Here is a 16,552-nt window from a genome sequence, read left to right on the forward strand (position 1 = left end):
TTTTTTATTTTTGAGGTGCTATACTTTGACTGGTCTTTGATTCCTTGGATTAAATTTATTGGCTGCCTGCTGTCTGAGTAACAAAGTTTTCATGTATATCTTCATTCAAGGCCTGGTGTAGCATAGTACACTGTCCAATTAATGACAGACACAATACAGTTACCTTAATTATGTTCAGAGAGTTGAGGAAGGTCAGAATGCTTTATTCACTCTTACAGGTTGTTTGTTTATTATTCTTTTTTTAAGACAAAGAACAAACACTCCTTCCTCATGTATGTATTATGGCATCTTGTCTCACGAGCGTGCAGTGCACTGCCTTCTTGATTGTCTCAACTGTTTTAGCCGAACTTCATAGTAGTTTATTCATGTATCTACTATATGTAGCTCCCATGAGTGAAAAAGGAGAGAAAAATAAAAGGCTATGCTGCTAATACATCATGTTCTTTATTGTGATAATGGTTCATGTGCATGACAGACTGTTGGAGTTTTTTTGTTGCATTTAATGTTCCCCAGCATTTGTAGCTGCTGTGTTAGTACATGTCTGTATTGCCTTTTGTTCTTTTAGCATTGATAATGGTTTGGATGAGATTAGACATGAAAACATCACATGGATTCCTTGGAACATTGATGTCAGTATTTTTTCTGTAGCTGGAAGAACTAAAAACTTGTATGGCTGTTCTTATACTTTTTTGTTTGTTTGTTTCTCAGTCCTTTCTCTTTCTTGCCTCAACTGTCAATTGCAGATATGGGAATCAATAAAATCTGGAGCTGCACTTGAAAACCCTATGCTCTTGAACAGGTTCCTGCTGTTGACATTCGCAGTGAGTAATGATAATCTCAGAGCATTTAAATAGAAATGAAGTAGTAGTTTCTTCTTAGGAGAACTTGTGTATTTGTATTACTGTATTCATGTTATCAGGGTCATTCTAAGTCATTCTCAGACATTTTAAAATATCTCAGAACAATTAAAAAAAAATTCTGAGGCCATTCTCATGTACACATATAAAAGATTTTGTAGTGTATTCTTTAAAAAATGCAGATACCATCTGAGATTGCAAAATGTATCTGAATATGACTGCCTTACAAATATTAGTAAAAGCAGAGCAGCTCTCACACTTAACATATTTGCAATTTTAGTGCACAAAGCTCTAACACTGAAGTATTGTATGCACATTGTCTGCTGAAGTCCTGATTAGAAGTGTATGTAGAGGAAAGAAGTCATCTAGTATGCTTGGTTTTCTTTCAATTCACGACAGTGACTTGTCAAATAAGAACTATGGTTAGTACGAATAGAAATTTTCTTTAATTTATGTTTGTTATCTAATCTTCTTTTTTTTTTCCCCAAGGATTTGAAAAAATATCATTTCTATTACTGGTTTTGCTACCCTGCTCTCTGCTTCCCTGATGGGATACATATAGTTCAGAAACCGGTGTGTCTTGGTGACAAGTTCTCTTTAAATCAGGTATTCTAAATACCAAATGTTATCAACTCTAGCACTGACTAGATTTCTTGCCATAAAGCTTAGTATTTTTGTTAGCATACTGGATTTTATCTGTTAGTATACTGGATTTTCAAATTTAATTCCTTTTAAAATCTTCACTTTTCTTATTCTCACTTTTAGTTTGCCCCCTTTTTTTCTGTACAAAATCTCTCACCTTAACATCACCTCAGCTTTAAGTTAGATGCAGGCATGGCAGACAGTTCTTGAGGGGAGGTAGTTACATAGCTGTGTGTATGGGAACTACTGAATCTTGGCCTGAACCACTGATTGAGCACCTGGGCAAAAGGCCCTGGGAGCACAGGTGAAGGTAATTCAGGTGTGGAACTGGAAGAGGTGGAGCCTGGCTGCACCTCTCTTAGACCTCATTGAAGGGCTCACTGCCACTGGGGAAGGATCTCTTCTGGAGATCGCTCCTTGGTGAAGTTTTCCCCTGTGAAACTGGAATCTTCTGAGCCAGGTGAGCAATCTTCTTCCTTTCCTTTATAGCACCTTTCTGTTGTGCTGGTCCTTCTGTCGTTGCACCTTTGTTGTAATGCCTTTCTGTTGTATTTATCTGTCCAGTTGCTACACGGTATTTTTGAAACTTCCCATTGTTTAATGAAAGGTTTTAAAAGGAACAGGAGAAATAACAAAATTCTTAATAGAATGTATGATTTGACAAGGAAAATGTTATAGGGAGTAGTTTTTTAGAGCATCTGACAAGGTTTTGTAGTTTGTTTCCTATTTCATCGTGAAAGGACAAAAAGTCAAGTTTTCCAAATACCTTTTTTGACTGTGACAGAAGTTGATGTGAAACTTGAAGTGTTTTTTTGATGTTGTAGTAGTCCATGAGAAACAGTTTTCAGTTCTTTTTTTCCGGTGGAAAATACTTGCCTTATTCCCAGAATGCCCTTATACTACTTCTGTAGTAATAAGCACTGTAACAGTGTTGTCATTTTCCAAAAAATTTGACTAAACTTTGGAAATAGGTGACAAAATAAAGAGTGATTAAGTTTCTATGGTGTAATAGCATGATTAATGTTTGCCAGCACACAGACAGAACACCTGTAGTCTTGCAGTCCTACTTTGGAAACAAATCAGAGAACTTTTGCTAGTAATAGAGGGGGTAGACTTACTTGCTTATCAAGCTATTGTGACTATTAGAATGAGCTTTCATTTTATTGTTCTGTTTTTTTTTATAGATGAGTTTGCTGCGGTAGTTACAGCGTATGTGTTTCAAATTTGTGTTGATAACTGCAGCTTTAGCAACTCACTTTTTAGTTTATTATTGTGGTAATAATAGACTTTAAAATTTCTGAATACACTGTATTCTGTAATAACTTGAGTGAGATAGCATTCCTGAATTCTGAAACAATTGCACCAAATCATAGAATGAATCATAGAATGCTCCAGCCTGGTTTTGAACGCTTCCGGGAAGGGAACATAAGGATACATTTCAGTGTTTCCTTATAGGAGCGTTATAACTATTGCTTTCAATTGTCTTTTTGCTTTTAGATTCAAGCACTTCAGAAAGCGTATGATGAACTTTGCCAGTCAGAAGGGGTTACAGCCTTACCTTATTTTTTAATCAAGTATCATGACAATTCTGTGGTTGTATCTCCACTCAAAAAATGGGATGGTTTCTTTCAAGACCAAGGGGGAAAGGTAATGAGCATTTTGCATCTTTTTATAACCTGCATGTACTTAATTTACAAGTGATTTGAAACATACATGCAATACTGAATTGGGCACATTTGTTGGCCATTAAATAGATTGCGTAAATAGCTGATAACCAGCTTGGCTTGACTTCTGTGTCAAGAGTTATCCAGAAGCCAAGTTGCATCAAATTAATGGGCAGCTTTAAGTCTGAGTTGTGCATGTTCTTTTTACTAAAAATTGAGATTTTAAGAAGTAGTGTAAGTGCAGTAGTGGGTCACAGGCAAGAGAGCACTTAATTAACATAGGGATAGTTTAACGCAAGATAAATCTGTAATCATTTGGAACACATTTCTTAAATGTTCTTTTTTGAAGGAATCTGCCAAATAGCTATCAGATGCAGTTTCTTGAATGAGCTGACTCTGAAATTTGTCAGTATTTCCATGAGCCAGTTGATCTTGCTCCCCTAGAAGAAAAATGTGTTTGTTGCTGCGTTAATGTACTGCTAGTTTATTGAACAAGGTCAACTTTTTAACAGGTCTCATGCCTTCCTGAGTCAGCAAGTGCAAAGCAGCAGCAGCGTATGGCTGGAGGAGGGACAGGGGAATGGATCCTTGCCTCCCCTGTGTTTATGCATTAGATTGGTATAATTCATTTCAGACTGTTCTTAGTGGCATCTTCACTGATGTAGAAGAGTTGCTGTAAGTTTATCAATAAGTGAAACAAGAACTGGAAAAGAAGAGCTCTGTAGATGTGAGGGAGACAGGTAGCCCCAGTGTTGAATTGAGTTTAAATTTTCAGCATATCTGAAGGTAGACTGTAGGCATCTTTCTGACTTCTGGTTATGTTTTAGTTCTGCAGTGAATGTAAAGTAAATAAGTTTAAGTGCATCAATTATTACACTGGTTGAAGATGAAATATATAATATAAAGGAACTGGATGTTTTGTCTCATCTTAAAGGGTTGGCTTTCAGTTGTTTTTATATTGTTTTTTATCCTTTTAATTCATGTTGGATTGACCCCTTTCAGTTTTGGGTCATCCCAAAATCAATGCAGAATTTTCTTTAAGGAACAAGGCTTCTGTTATTGGGCTTTCCTCACAATGCCTTATTTAGAGCAAGAAAGGCTAATATACTGTAGTGAAATGTGTGAATGTTCATGAAGAAGCTGAAATGAGAGCTTTGAAAGCTCTAGCAAATGTTTTACTGAAATCTAGTGTGACCATGCAGAAAATGTATGTAAAAATGTAAAATATGTATTCATTCTGTGTCCAAATATTTTACGTTAAAAGTGCCAGGTAACTTTTAGTGTGAACTGAGTATCAGTATTGATAGATGACTTCTCAGAGCAATTTTATTTGCAGGTGACAGTTGGAGTTTATGATCCGTGTAATTTATCTCACTATCCAGGATGGCCACTGCGAAATTTCCTGATCTTGGCATCACATAAATGGTATCTCTTTTATTATTTTCCACAGATACATATGCTATTGATTTGTATCAGATTAAGCATTTTTTTATCCATGGCAATTTATTTGCATCGTGCACCTGAAGCTTAACTTCAGTCTCAAAAATATATATGAAGGAAATATATATGAAGGAAAATAAATAATAATTAAAAAAAAAACACAAAAGGCAAAAACCTACTAATTTTAACTTTGACATTACCTGTGTTCAGTGGTTCTGAATTTGTATTTAACTGTTGTAGTGGAACTGTTATGTCATGGCACCTGGTGAAGGGGGTGGCTGGCCCAGGAAGCACAGATGCAAGTGGTTCAGTTGTGCTTCCTGTGTGACCAGGAATGGACCCTGTGTCCACCCATCCCTGGGCTCATTTAAGGGCCAGCCTCCAAAGTGAGGATGTCATCTAGATAAAGGCCACTTCCTGAGAAAGTGTTCTTTAGCCAGAGACTCTAATCATCAATTGGACGAGTCATTATTTTCCTATATATGATTACTGGTATTCCTAATGATAGTTTGCCTGCTATCACAAACAGCTTCAGTATCACAAACACTAGAAGCAGTTTCAGTGCTTTCAGGGACTAACAGCTGTTTTTTATTTCAGTCAGTTATAAATTCCTGTTATTCCTCATCCTCATTTGTGTAAATGTATCTGGAAATACATGCTTCAGAACCTGCTGATACCCTCTTTGAGGCTCTAGCTGTTTCAAATCTTGCTTGAAATATTCTATGATTTTAGGTAATTAATTAGTGCCAAGTAATAGCAGACCTAAATTTTGAAAATCAGATGCTCTTAGGTTTTCTTGTAGCATACCTTCTAATTTATTTTTTGTTGGATAGATGTTTTTCAGATACTAGACTATAAAACTGTTGTTTAACTAAAATACGGTTATTGCAACAATAACGTAATGAGGTTGTATGTTCATAGTCCCGACTTCTGCATTTTATTGCAGAAAGCACGTCAGGAAGGAGAAAAGCTCAGGTACAGAATTTTCTGGACTGAAGGATGTATAAGTACCCAGAGTGCTTTATCCATTCTAAGGTTTGTTGGTTTTTAGGCACTAAAGCTCTAATTCTTTGACTTTTGGAATTGAATTGTGAGGAGGAACAAGGTTATTACATCAAGAACTAAAAAAATTCTTACTTTTGCCTTGGGGAAGTGCAGGTATATGTCATGTCGCTTTATATGTTTTGATACAGTTTGTCCAGCAGCACTGAATAAATGACAGAGGACATACTGTTTAGTGTCACTTCATTGGAGTTGTCTCAGCAGAGTGTGATTGTTTACATGTGCTAAACAACTGTTTGTAGCCAATGAGAGCAGTAGTGTTCCGCTGCTAACAGAAAAAATCTTATTCAGAATCTACAAAAGACTGAAACTTTGTGTAGTAGTGTTAAAATAAGTTCCTTTTCTATGGGGGCAAAAATTCATGTCTCTTTCTGTTGTTTTTTTTTTAATTGCCAGGGGCGATATTCTCCAGTCAATTGAAGTGCTCTGCTTCAGAGACAGGACCATGCAAGGGGTGAGAGACATAACGCACAGCATTATCTTTGAAATAAAACTTCCACAAGGAGCATTTGGTCCAGGTAATCTATTTAAAAGAGGAAAATAAATCCCTTTTCTCTTTCTTTCTCCCCAGTCACCATGAAGATAAGAAAAACAACACTGTGTGAAATCACTGCTTACGCTAAGTTATTTCAAATAAATTGAAAATTATTCAAATGTTCTTTAAAAAACAAAGGTGAATAGGCTTTCTTACTGAATTAGAAGCAGGATTTAAGGAGAACATCTGAGGAAAAAGTTACTGTGGAGATATGGAAGTCAGGTAGCAATTTATAGTATCTTATATGAAGTGGTTTTAAAATGAAGTCTTAAATTTCTACACAGTCCCTCTGCAAATGCTCATGATAGTGAATCTGTGCATATTTTTGTTTGTTTATAAAATAGTGGCATTCAGTCCTATTGTGAGGTAGACAGATGTATTTTTAAGCAATCAGTTTGTATCGTTAGAACAAACTCAGACTAAATTTCTGTCTGCAGAATGATATGAACTTTTTTCTACCTTACCTTTTAGGAAGTTCTGGGTGCTTTACATGCAATAGCTATGAATTTTTTAATTACTGTAAAAAATAGCATGTGTAATTCTCTACTGAATTTACAGATAGAACCTAGGGAACATGGTGAGGTGATTGAAGCAGGCAAAACTTAGTAGCAAGTTCTGAATTTACTGAGAGCTAATCATGCTGATCTGTTAGACGTTCAGGATCACGAGGCTTGGTGAGGGATGATGATATTTCCACCTTAGATATAAAACAAGCTAAGCAGGCAAAAGCAGCACATTAGGCGTCTCGTATTAAATCCAGCAACACTTGTGTAGCTGCATAAACTAGATTAAGGTGCAGCTGGTTTACTTAAAGGATTAATTTTTTTCCAGTAAGTTTAAATCAAACAGAACTTTGTTTTCCTGTCCTGTGGTATTAAGGCTTTCATTTGTTTTTCCTTCTTTCTTCATTTAACAGATTGTCCAAAAGCTGTTGGATGGGAGAAAAACCAGAAGGGAGGCATGGGTCCAAGAGTGGTCAATCTCAGTGAGTGTATGGATCCCAAAAGGTTTGGTTTTCATCTTCTAAATTTCTGTAGTTTCTTTTCTTGGGTTTTAGTGATAACAAGTTGAAATGTGGAATGCAGGCATTCTGTCTCAATCAAGGCATACACTAAATGTGTTGAAGATTATGCAGTAATATATATTGTGTAATCTTTGGTCCTATTGCAGATTTGCATCTTGTTAGAGCAGAGTGCACTGTAAACAGCAGACATTTCTGCAGTTTGTGACTCTAGCTTAAAATATCAAAAACGTTATATTTAAGATTTAATGCAGTGTTATAGGCCTATTCTCAATGAATCCTGTAGTCTGCAGGTTAAATATAATGAAAATTGATATGGAGGACAGTTCATCCTTTTGCAAGTGTTATGATGTGACAGGAAGCAGCTCAGAAAACATGACCTTACTAATTTTTGTTATTTTGCACATTGTAATATACCAGCAAGGGACTGAAAATGGGTTAGTTTTACAGTCTTTTGGTGCTTCTGCTTTCATTGTCTACATGTGTGTGCTTGCCTTTCTGATGCTGTGAGAGCGTGTTGGTTTAATGATTTAAGTTAAATATTTTATCTAGTAAGCTAAGGTTTTTTTCTTTAAATTGTGGTAATTTACAATGTATTCATAGACATTGGTGAACATTCATGTGAGGGATTCTGATTCCTTCTGTAAACACTTTCACTTTCCCTACTTGAGAAGGCTGCTCCAAACTTAATGCCTTCTATTTTATTGTGTTGGCCCATGATGTCAGAGGTAGACGTTGAAACTTCCTGCCAGTATTCCATCATGCTTTTTTGCCATGTGGCAGATGGCAGCAGAGGGACAGTCTGACAAAAATGATGTCTGACGTGGAAGTGTAGAGCAAAGTGGTGTAGCTGAATTCTTCCATGCAGAAAAAATAGCATCCACTAATATTTATTAATGCTTGCTGAACATTTATGGAGACCAAAGGTGGATGTTACTGCAGTCAAACTGTGGGTGGTATGTTTCTGCAGTTTTGACAGCAGTGTGAAAGGGAAATAGGGTAGAGAGATGGGCCTAAAAGAACAGCAGCAACAATCTGAGGAGAAACAAACTAATTTACTGAATTAGATGTAGGAATGCAAGGTAACGCACTATCGTACAATATAAATAGAATTGGATCTAATAAATTAAATGAGAGTGTCTGAAAGCTGAAGGCCTTACTCTGATGGTGAGGTGAGACAATCTAGGGAGCTCACACGCTGCTGAGATCAAAAGGGAAGGTCTAGTGACCCGCGAATGGCTTTTATCTTTTGTTCTGAGTAGAAATGGTAACAGAACAGCAAACAGTCCTCTGGGGAATGTATTACTTCTCTTCTGGGGCAGGTACCCAGAACTGGAGCATTAGGTCTTTAACTCCCAATGTACTACATGATGTTATGATGTGGAACACCGATAACCAAGAATCATAAAACCATGGCAGTGTCTTAATCAACTCATCCATGTGAATTGGCAGCTTATGACCAGGGAACTGCTTACAGAACTGAATAATATCTCCACTGTGTTGGAAGCAATGTGGTAATGTTGGAATATCGTAAAGTTTGTGCCAGGTGCATCCCATAAATACTTGCCCAGGAACAGGAAGAACAGCATGTACATGTTTCTCAGGACTTATAAGGCTGGATTGCATTCTTACTGGTGGTGCTATTTGGTGTCACCATTATGAACCAAAGTCATAACATCAGTCTCTGGAGTGGCAACATGGGAATTACTCATCAAAGAGAAAGTTCAAGAACTGATATATACTGTCTTTTGGGATAATGAAGTGGTGATCCTTCCAGATTTCCTGGAACCCTGGCAAAGCATCATCTCTGGCTACGTTGCCACGCTGACTAAACTGAAGGCTTGAACTTCCGGAATCAGACCAGAGAAGACAACCTGAGCAGACAATATCTATTCAGGCTGATGAAATGTGGTCTGTGCGGCCAATGTTCTCCTAGCAATAATGCCATCACAGCAGCTATGAAATAGTGGATCATCTCTGCTGGTGCAGATCTTGACGAGCACAGCATGCAGACCCTTGTCCATTGCTTGCAGACTTCTATTGTTGTTACAGTAGTGATTTGCTATTCTTTTTTAAGCAGTGCAGAGTTTTTACAAGAATGTTGTTAAGTGATGTTTAGCCAACACATTCCTTACAAGAGAAAGTTTCAAAGAATATATCTGGTATATTTAATAGCTAGTAAGCAATCTAGCAAAAGAGTAATTGTGTTATGTATGTACCTAGATATCTCAATGGCAGAATGGTTAGAAGAATTTATAGCTAGTGCTCCTCAGAACAGAGCATTGTGTTGTCTCAGAAGTGGATGAACAACAGAGAAAGTTGTTTTAAATGTCTTTTGATTTCCACCTTAAGTGGAGATGAGCCTTTCAGACTAATTCTTTCACATCACACACGTGTTGAATTGTTTAAACTATGTATTGATGTTCTTGCTGGCATGATATATTCTGTTGTAAGCTGAGATATGCTTCACTCTTCACAAGAAAGTACAAGTATTTCTTTATCCTCTCTATATATGTAAGAACGTTTTATGTATGTTCTTTTGCAGAAGGAAAAGCTCAAGTTAGATATGTCAGCCTTATGATTTTTATTTCTTATTAGGAAAATAAAGCAGTCCTTTCTCTTAGCCCATTCTTCTCCACAAATTGTACATTCTTGTTGCGCCCGAATGCCTTCGTATAATGGAAAGATGGTAGAACAGTAGATCTCAGATCTAGTGAGTTTGACCTGAATAAGAAAAAGAGAGATCCAGAATAATAACTTAGGAGACCAAATGAAAACACGGCTCTGTTGTCACGAACAGCAAAATTGAGAGAGAGGCAAAAGGCAACTGAAATCAAGGTGAAAAGGAAAAGGTGCTATGAGAACTACTGGCATGTGCCTTGAGTGAATGGTCTATTCCACTTCTTTCTTTCTTTTTGGGGAAAAAAAAACAACCCAAACAGTTGAAATAGGTCTTTGCATTGTTTGGAAAGAAGCAAAAAACAAACAAACAAAAAAAACCTCCACAATATTCATCAGTGTTACTATTTGTCTTGTGGTGTAGGTTAGCAGAATCATCAGTGGATCTTAATTTGAAGTTGATGTGCTGGCGGTTGGTTCCTACTCTTGATTTGGAAAAAATTGTGTCTGCCAAGTGTCTGCTGCTAGGAGCTGGTACTCTGGGTTGTAGTGTGGCAAGGACTTTGATGGTAAGTCTTGAATTAATCATACAAATCTGCTGTTTCTCAATAGTTCTATCACTTTTTGAGCAGCTGCCATGGCACATCAGGAAAAAGTTGTCCTCTGTATTAATGTACACATTATAATTTACATTATAAGTTGCAGGGAAGATCTGTAGGGAATGGAAATGGCTTGGAGTTCTGCTTATAGTACAACAGTAAGAGAAACTTAGCATGGTAAGAATAGATGTTGAATTTACGTTAAAGGATTGAAAAATTCTGGAACAAATTAACAAGCTTATAAAATCAAATTCACAACGAAGCATGTGAAGTAGCTGTGTTGATCCTTACTTCCAAGAATCCTTACCACATCTCTCTCAATTAAAGTTTAAGGGGTTACTGCAGAGTAATAAATTTGGACAGATGAAGTTACCTGTTCTGTTAATTAAGTGCAAGTACAGAGTTATTGCTGTGAATAGCTTCAAAAGCTGATCTTTCTAGAAAAATTGAGCGAAGTGCCTCTTAAGTTTCTGTCATTGGAGACTCAAAATTATTTGACTAAACCCATTGTATTTAATATATTAATTAGTTTCTTGCTTAGGGCTGGGGAGTCAGGAAGATTACATTTGTTGACAACGCGAGGATTTCATACTCCAACCCAGTGCGACAGCCACTGTATGAATTTGAAGACTGTCTCAGTGGTGGGAAGCCTAAGGCACTTGCAGCAGCAGAAAGACTTCAGAAAATCTTTCCAGGAGTGGTAAGATCAATATTTAAAATCTCCTAATAAGAGAGTAATAGTGACTTTAAGTATGCAAAGTTCATTTTTTTCATTATTAAGACCTTCATGTTGATGTGGTAGAAGACCCATCAACTGTTCATTTTTTTGCTTTGGAATTGAGATTGCCTTTGATAAAGGACTTATGCTTGGCAGATCTTAACTGACAAGCATTATCTTGACCAGTGACATTAACAAGTAAATGAGTAGTGCATATTTACTGTGCAATTCTGTATTTAAAATACCTCTGACTCTGTTACTGATCAGAGTGCTGTTGAGCTCTAAGATGGTGAAACACAGACTGGTTATGCTTTTGGTGGTTAGTGTTATGAATGAGCTTTACAAAAGATCCATTCCAGAGATTTGAGGTTCATTTAGTTTGACCCAAGGATTGCTCTGTTTTTGTTTTATTTTTCTGTGTTGATCCTATCATTACCATTACTTTGAATGTCAGTACTAGTACTAAGCAATTGTTCAATTAATATTGAATTATCAAACAATGATCTTTAATATGAAAATATGCTAGGCATTTCACTTTCAGAACTTCTGATAAGTCATGAAAGAATATATATAATCTCACAGATTTTAACCTCGTTGTGCTACAGTATCATTGTTCCTTGGTGGTACTCAGCTACAGGAATATTTAGTAGAACAAATATGGAATAGTGTGTGTCTACAGTGTCACGTTATGCACTAAGATAATGCTCAGATTGAAACATGATTTTTTGCTTTTTTTAAATTGAGGAAAAAAAATTGAGAAAATAGAATTAGGAATATTAGGAAAGAATAATGTAACTAGAAGAAATAAAATTTGTTTGTGAAATCCCAAATAACATTATAGAAAGCATAATTTTGCGTGTAGAGAAAAACATCAGAAACCTGTATTGTGAGATTTCCTGTTTAAAAACAACCAGGAATGCAAATGACCAGACTGTGCCGTGGAATCGTGGGGTTGTGATAAGGCTTACAAAAACAGAAGTGTCATTTGGAGAGGAACTTGCAGTAACAAGAAGGAATCAGCAACAGTGCTTTAAGATGAACATGCTTTATTGATACAGGTTTTGAACTTTTATAGTTATTTACTGAATCAGTACTTATATGCAATATATTACCTTAATATGTTATCCATGAATTATCCATCAATACAGTATTCAGGGCTCTACTTTTCTCCTGTAGGAGATTAAAAAAAATAATAATAAATTCCTTGTTGGTACAAATATTAACCAAATTAGTTTCTCCAAGCTGCTATATGCGTTGGTGTGTTGGCTGAGATATCTGTTTTCCTTCAGGAATACTTACAATGTGTGAGGGGTATACTTTGCTGCTCTTGTTATTTGACTCCCCTGGATTTATGATTTGTGCATGCACTTGCTCCATACTAATGTACTTTCCACCAATCTTTCTTCTCTTTCCATGTTATTTTGTTTGGTCCATCAAGCCTTTAAATTTTGGCTTTTTAAATTTTTAGATTTTTATAGTAGACTGACAAGAAAGGATGCTTTGGCAAGGCTGCTCCTCTGACACGTAGGTGGATTAGTTGCTTTGTGCCAGCAGATGGCTGACAGATTGTGTTAGAGTGATTATGAAGAAGTTAGTTGTCTGCATTGTATATGCTTATTTATTTCTTGAGCCATTTTCTGCTTAATATGCATTGCCCAAATAAGGAGTTGGAAGAGACACTTGTTTCTGCAAGAGGAACAAGCTCTTTGAGTAGCTGTGTAATGGAAGCCTCCAGTTATCCAAAGCCTGGAGTCACAAGCCTCAAAAGTTACTTTCTTTATATATAAGATTGCATATGGATTTAATTACATGAATTACGTGAAAGTCACTCAAGGCTATTGTTTAGAAAGGAGAATGAGCAATAATTCATATTTATCATACTGTAACAGAGTTGATAGTCGATATCAGAGAAATCTAGTAGTTGTGTGTCAAGTAGCTGCAAAGACAATCCAGGGTAATGATTTTGTATAACTTAACACAATCTTAATTATAAGCAAGACCTGTCTGCTTGCTTTGTCATTGTTCCCTTTGGGACTAGAAGTAGTTCAGCTGTCTCCTGGAGCTGATTTGCTAGACCTAACAAGCCTCCTGATGAGAGATGCAAAGAATGAAGTTGCCTTTCTGCCAAACTGTAGCACTTTAGAATAATTCTGTTAAGCCAAAAGTTTGTTTTAACATGCTGTTGTTTTTCTCTGCCTCCATCCAGAATTCAGAAGGCTATAACATGAGCATCCCTATGCCAGGCCATCCAGTGAATTTTTCAGAAGTTACAATGGCACAGGCTCGGAAGGATGTGGCTACACTTGAAGAGCTTATTGATGCTCATGATGTTGTTTTCCTACTAATGGACACTAGAGAGAGTCGATGGCTTCCTGCTGTTATTGCAGCCAGCAAGAGGAAGGTATTGTAGCAAATATTACTAATAATCTTGTCACTGCATGTCAGCACCTGCATATGAATCGACTGTATATACCTAAAGAACTGTACGGGAAAGCAAAATGAATGACCAGCTTGTTATGACTATACAGAAATTTCTCTTGTTTTCTGTAACCTCAAAGATTCTGTATATGACAAAAAGAGAATGTTGAAGGGAAAAATAGAAACTTGAAACATGGAATGATACACATCAGAAGGTACCTCTGAAGGTTATCTGATCCAAATGATTGTTTGGTCTGGGACCAAATTACAGCATGTTGTTTAGGGTCGTCTCTCCTCAGTGTCCTTTAAGAATCTCCAAATGTAATTTCATATAAGAGAAGCAGAGTAGTGTGGTTTAACCCAGCAGATGGCCCAGCACCACACAGTCATTTGCATACTTCCTTTCCCAATGGGATGGGGAAGAGTATGTATAAAAAACAATTAGAACTCATGGATTGAGTTAAAACTATTTACTAAGAGAAAAGAAAAAGGATATTTTATGTATAAATATTATAAATTAAAAAGTAAAAACTATTTATTTGTATAAATATATTCCTATGTAACAAGTGATGCACAAGCAATTGCTCAGCAACCCCAAGCCAATGCCCTTTGAGCTAGCACTTTGAGCAATGGAAGAGGAAGGCACCAACTCCCACCCCCTTCAAAACTCCTTCCATGTGATATAATAAGGTATGGAGTATTCCTTTGGCCAGTTTAAGCTCAGCCTTAAGTCAGGAAAATGATGACAAAGTAATTTTGTATCATAGCTGCTTTTACTCCCCATGTGACTAAACAGATACATATGAAGACCATAAGTAATAATTACATGCTTTCCTCACTGAGCAAAGATTTTTTTTTTGGATAACAGATGTGTTGCTTTATCACATAAGAGTTATTTCAGACCACAGTGAAGTGAACAGATTACTTACGGTATCTCAAAGGAAATGAAAAGTTGTTCTTAATCACCATTGTTGTATTTAAGTGGCATTGGAATATTTTAACACTCAGAGCTTCAATGTTTGGTACAGAATATGCAGCAAACTTAAGAATAAACTGAGCTGGAAATAACAAGTTATTCCAATAGCAGTACTAATTACTGTATGAGTATTAGGCCAAATATAAATATGGGGATGTTGATTCAAATCAGTGCTTAGCAATTTCAGTCGCTTAAGTGAGATGCTGTGTATTGGTTTGAAGTTGTCTTCAAATGCAAACTAGAACCTGCTTTTGGAGTTTGTGTTTCAGTGTTGTCTACAGATGTGCCTAAATCTGTGCAACAAAAAGTCATTTGTATCAAATTTCCCTGAAAGACAAAGGAAAAAGATGTTTTAAGGACTTCTGAAACACTTCTGTGTTCTTTTAATGCTTGGCAACTGGGATTTGCCACATATCAGAAAATCTGGGTTTTGTTACAGCTAGGATGATAAGTAGGTAGTTATTAGGTTATTCATCTGACTGAAAATTGCGTGGGCTTTTCTGTTTGGTATTTACAGTGAATAAAACCATGTGGTCTTCTTTTCCCCTCCCCTTTTGGCTCACTTCAGGTTTGTTGTTCTCTTTATTGCTCATAGCTGGTCATCAATGCTGCCCTGGGATTTGACACGTTTGTTGTTATGAGACATGGACTGAAGAAACCCAAACAGCAAGAAACTGGCAATGCGTGTTTCAGCACTGCCCCTGGTCCTTCTGACCTTTTGGGTTCATCACTCTTCTCAAATATCCCTGGCTATAAACTGGGCTGCTATTTCTGTAATGATGTTGTGGCACCAGGGGATGTGAGTACATTTTTATGCAAATGGTGACTGTTATGTATCTCTTTTGTTGGAATTTTTATTTCCTTTAAATGGCATTTCATCAGGCATTCCTCTTTTTGATATGCACAGAATTAAGAAATAGTTCATCTTTTACCTGGAAGATGAAAGAAAATGAAATGAATTGCAAGTCACTGAAGATATGTTGTTTAGAAGAACAGCAGAATTACTTTCACTTTTTTTTAATTATCTATCTTTTTAGTCTACCAGGGATCGAACGTTGGATCAGCAGTGTACAGTCAGTCGACCTGGATTAGCCATGATAGCCGGAGCTCTTGCAGTGGAATTAATGGTTTCTGTTTTACAGCATCCAGAAGGGTGAGTCATTTCAGAGAGGAGTGGTGTTTAAGAGATGTTCCTTGAGAAATCAGAGTTATTTTATATAATCTTTTGGGAGAAGGAGGAGGAGGTACACATTAAGTAAGGGAGTTCTGTAATGCATTATGTTGCCTATAAATTAATGTAACGTGTGGATCATGTATTATGTTTTACTGTAGTGTAACTGTATTTAAGAGAGAACTGAATGATCAAACCAAAGTTTTGTCTTGGAGATTGGCAAGTTTTTTTTTTTCTGACTTGAAAAATATCAAAATATTGAGAATATTTCAAAAGAAATAGTGTTTTCTGTTAAAAGATCCCTTACTCAAGAGAGCATTTGAGTGTAATGATGAGCTGTCATCATTACTTTTGTCACAAGAAAGGCGTTAAGATAAGCTAAGTACTTCAAAATCCTAATTAAAATTAAGTGCATGTGATACACAAATGTCTCTCAAATTTTCTAATCTGAAATCTAGCTTTATTTTCTATCTTTAAAACCAGTGAAAGAGGAAGTGAATTAGGATTTGAATGCAAGCAACTTACAAGTCTCTGACTAGTTCTGAAGATTTTTGTATTCCCATGCTGGAGCTTAGTTACTATGAAGCAAACTTTCCAGATAGCTTACTTTCCAGATTCTAAATTGCAAGCTGCAATGAAATGCCTTGTAGCTTACTGGAAACTTTGACTGTTCAGTATGTTGTCTTGTTCTAATTTTCCTTCTTGGATTTTTGTCAGTGGCTATGCTGTGGCCAGTAGTAGTGATGATAGAATGAATGAGCCGCCTACTTCTCTTGGACTTGTTCCTCATCAGGTAAGAAATCTGTGAGAAAATGATTTCATCTAAAATC

The 16,552-nt window shown here is 36.5% G+C and overlaps 2 protein-coding genes across 5 annotated transcripts in view; both read left to right on the forward strand.

The window, feature by feature from the left end:
* Positions 1-16,552, forward strand: part of LOC109369908 (ubiquitin-like modifier-activating enzyme ATG7) — a 40,397-nt gene that overhangs the window by 949 nt on the left and 22,896 nt on the right. The gene's annotated exons all lie outside the window — the stretch shown is intronic.
* Positions 724-16,552, forward strand: part of LOC100539877 (ubiquitin-like modifier-activating enzyme ATG7) — a 97,274-nt gene continuing 81,445 nt past the window's right edge. For all 3 annotated transcript variants that reach the window (XM_019620016.2, XM_019620018.2, XM_019620017.2), the window contains exons 1-12: positions 724-821; positions 1,347-1,463; positions 2,997-3,146; positions 4,500-4,588; positions 6,062-6,183; positions 7,117-7,207; positions 10,265-10,409; positions 10,981-11,139; positions 13,364-13,558; positions 15,147-15,350; positions 15,589-15,704; positions 16,440-16,515. In XM_019620016.2, coding sequence (XP_019475561.1) covers positions 786-821; positions 1,347-1,463; positions 2,997-3,146; positions 4,500-4,588; positions 6,062-6,183; positions 7,117-7,207; positions 10,265-10,409; positions 10,981-11,139; positions 13,364-13,558; positions 15,147-15,350; positions 15,589-15,704; positions 16,440-16,515 — 1,500 coding nt within the window. In that variant the 5' untranslated portion in view covers positions 724-785. The remainder of the gene's footprint in view (positions 822-1,346; positions 1,464-2,996; positions 3,147-4,499; positions 4,589-6,061; positions 6,184-7,116; positions 7,208-10,264; positions 10,410-10,980; positions 11,140-13,363; positions 13,559-15,146; positions 15,351-15,588; positions 15,705-16,439; positions 16,516-16,552) is intronic.

The sequence above is a fragment of the Meleagris gallopavo genome, chromosome 14, assembly GCF_000146605.3.
Source record: "Meleagris gallopavo isolate NT-WF06-2002-E0010 breed Aviagen turkey brand Nicholas breeding stock chromosome 14, Turkey_5.1, whole genome shotgun sequence".
Classification (NCBI taxonomy): domain Eukaryota; kingdom Metazoa; phylum Chordata; class Aves; order Galliformes; family Phasianidae; genus Meleagris; species Meleagris gallopavo.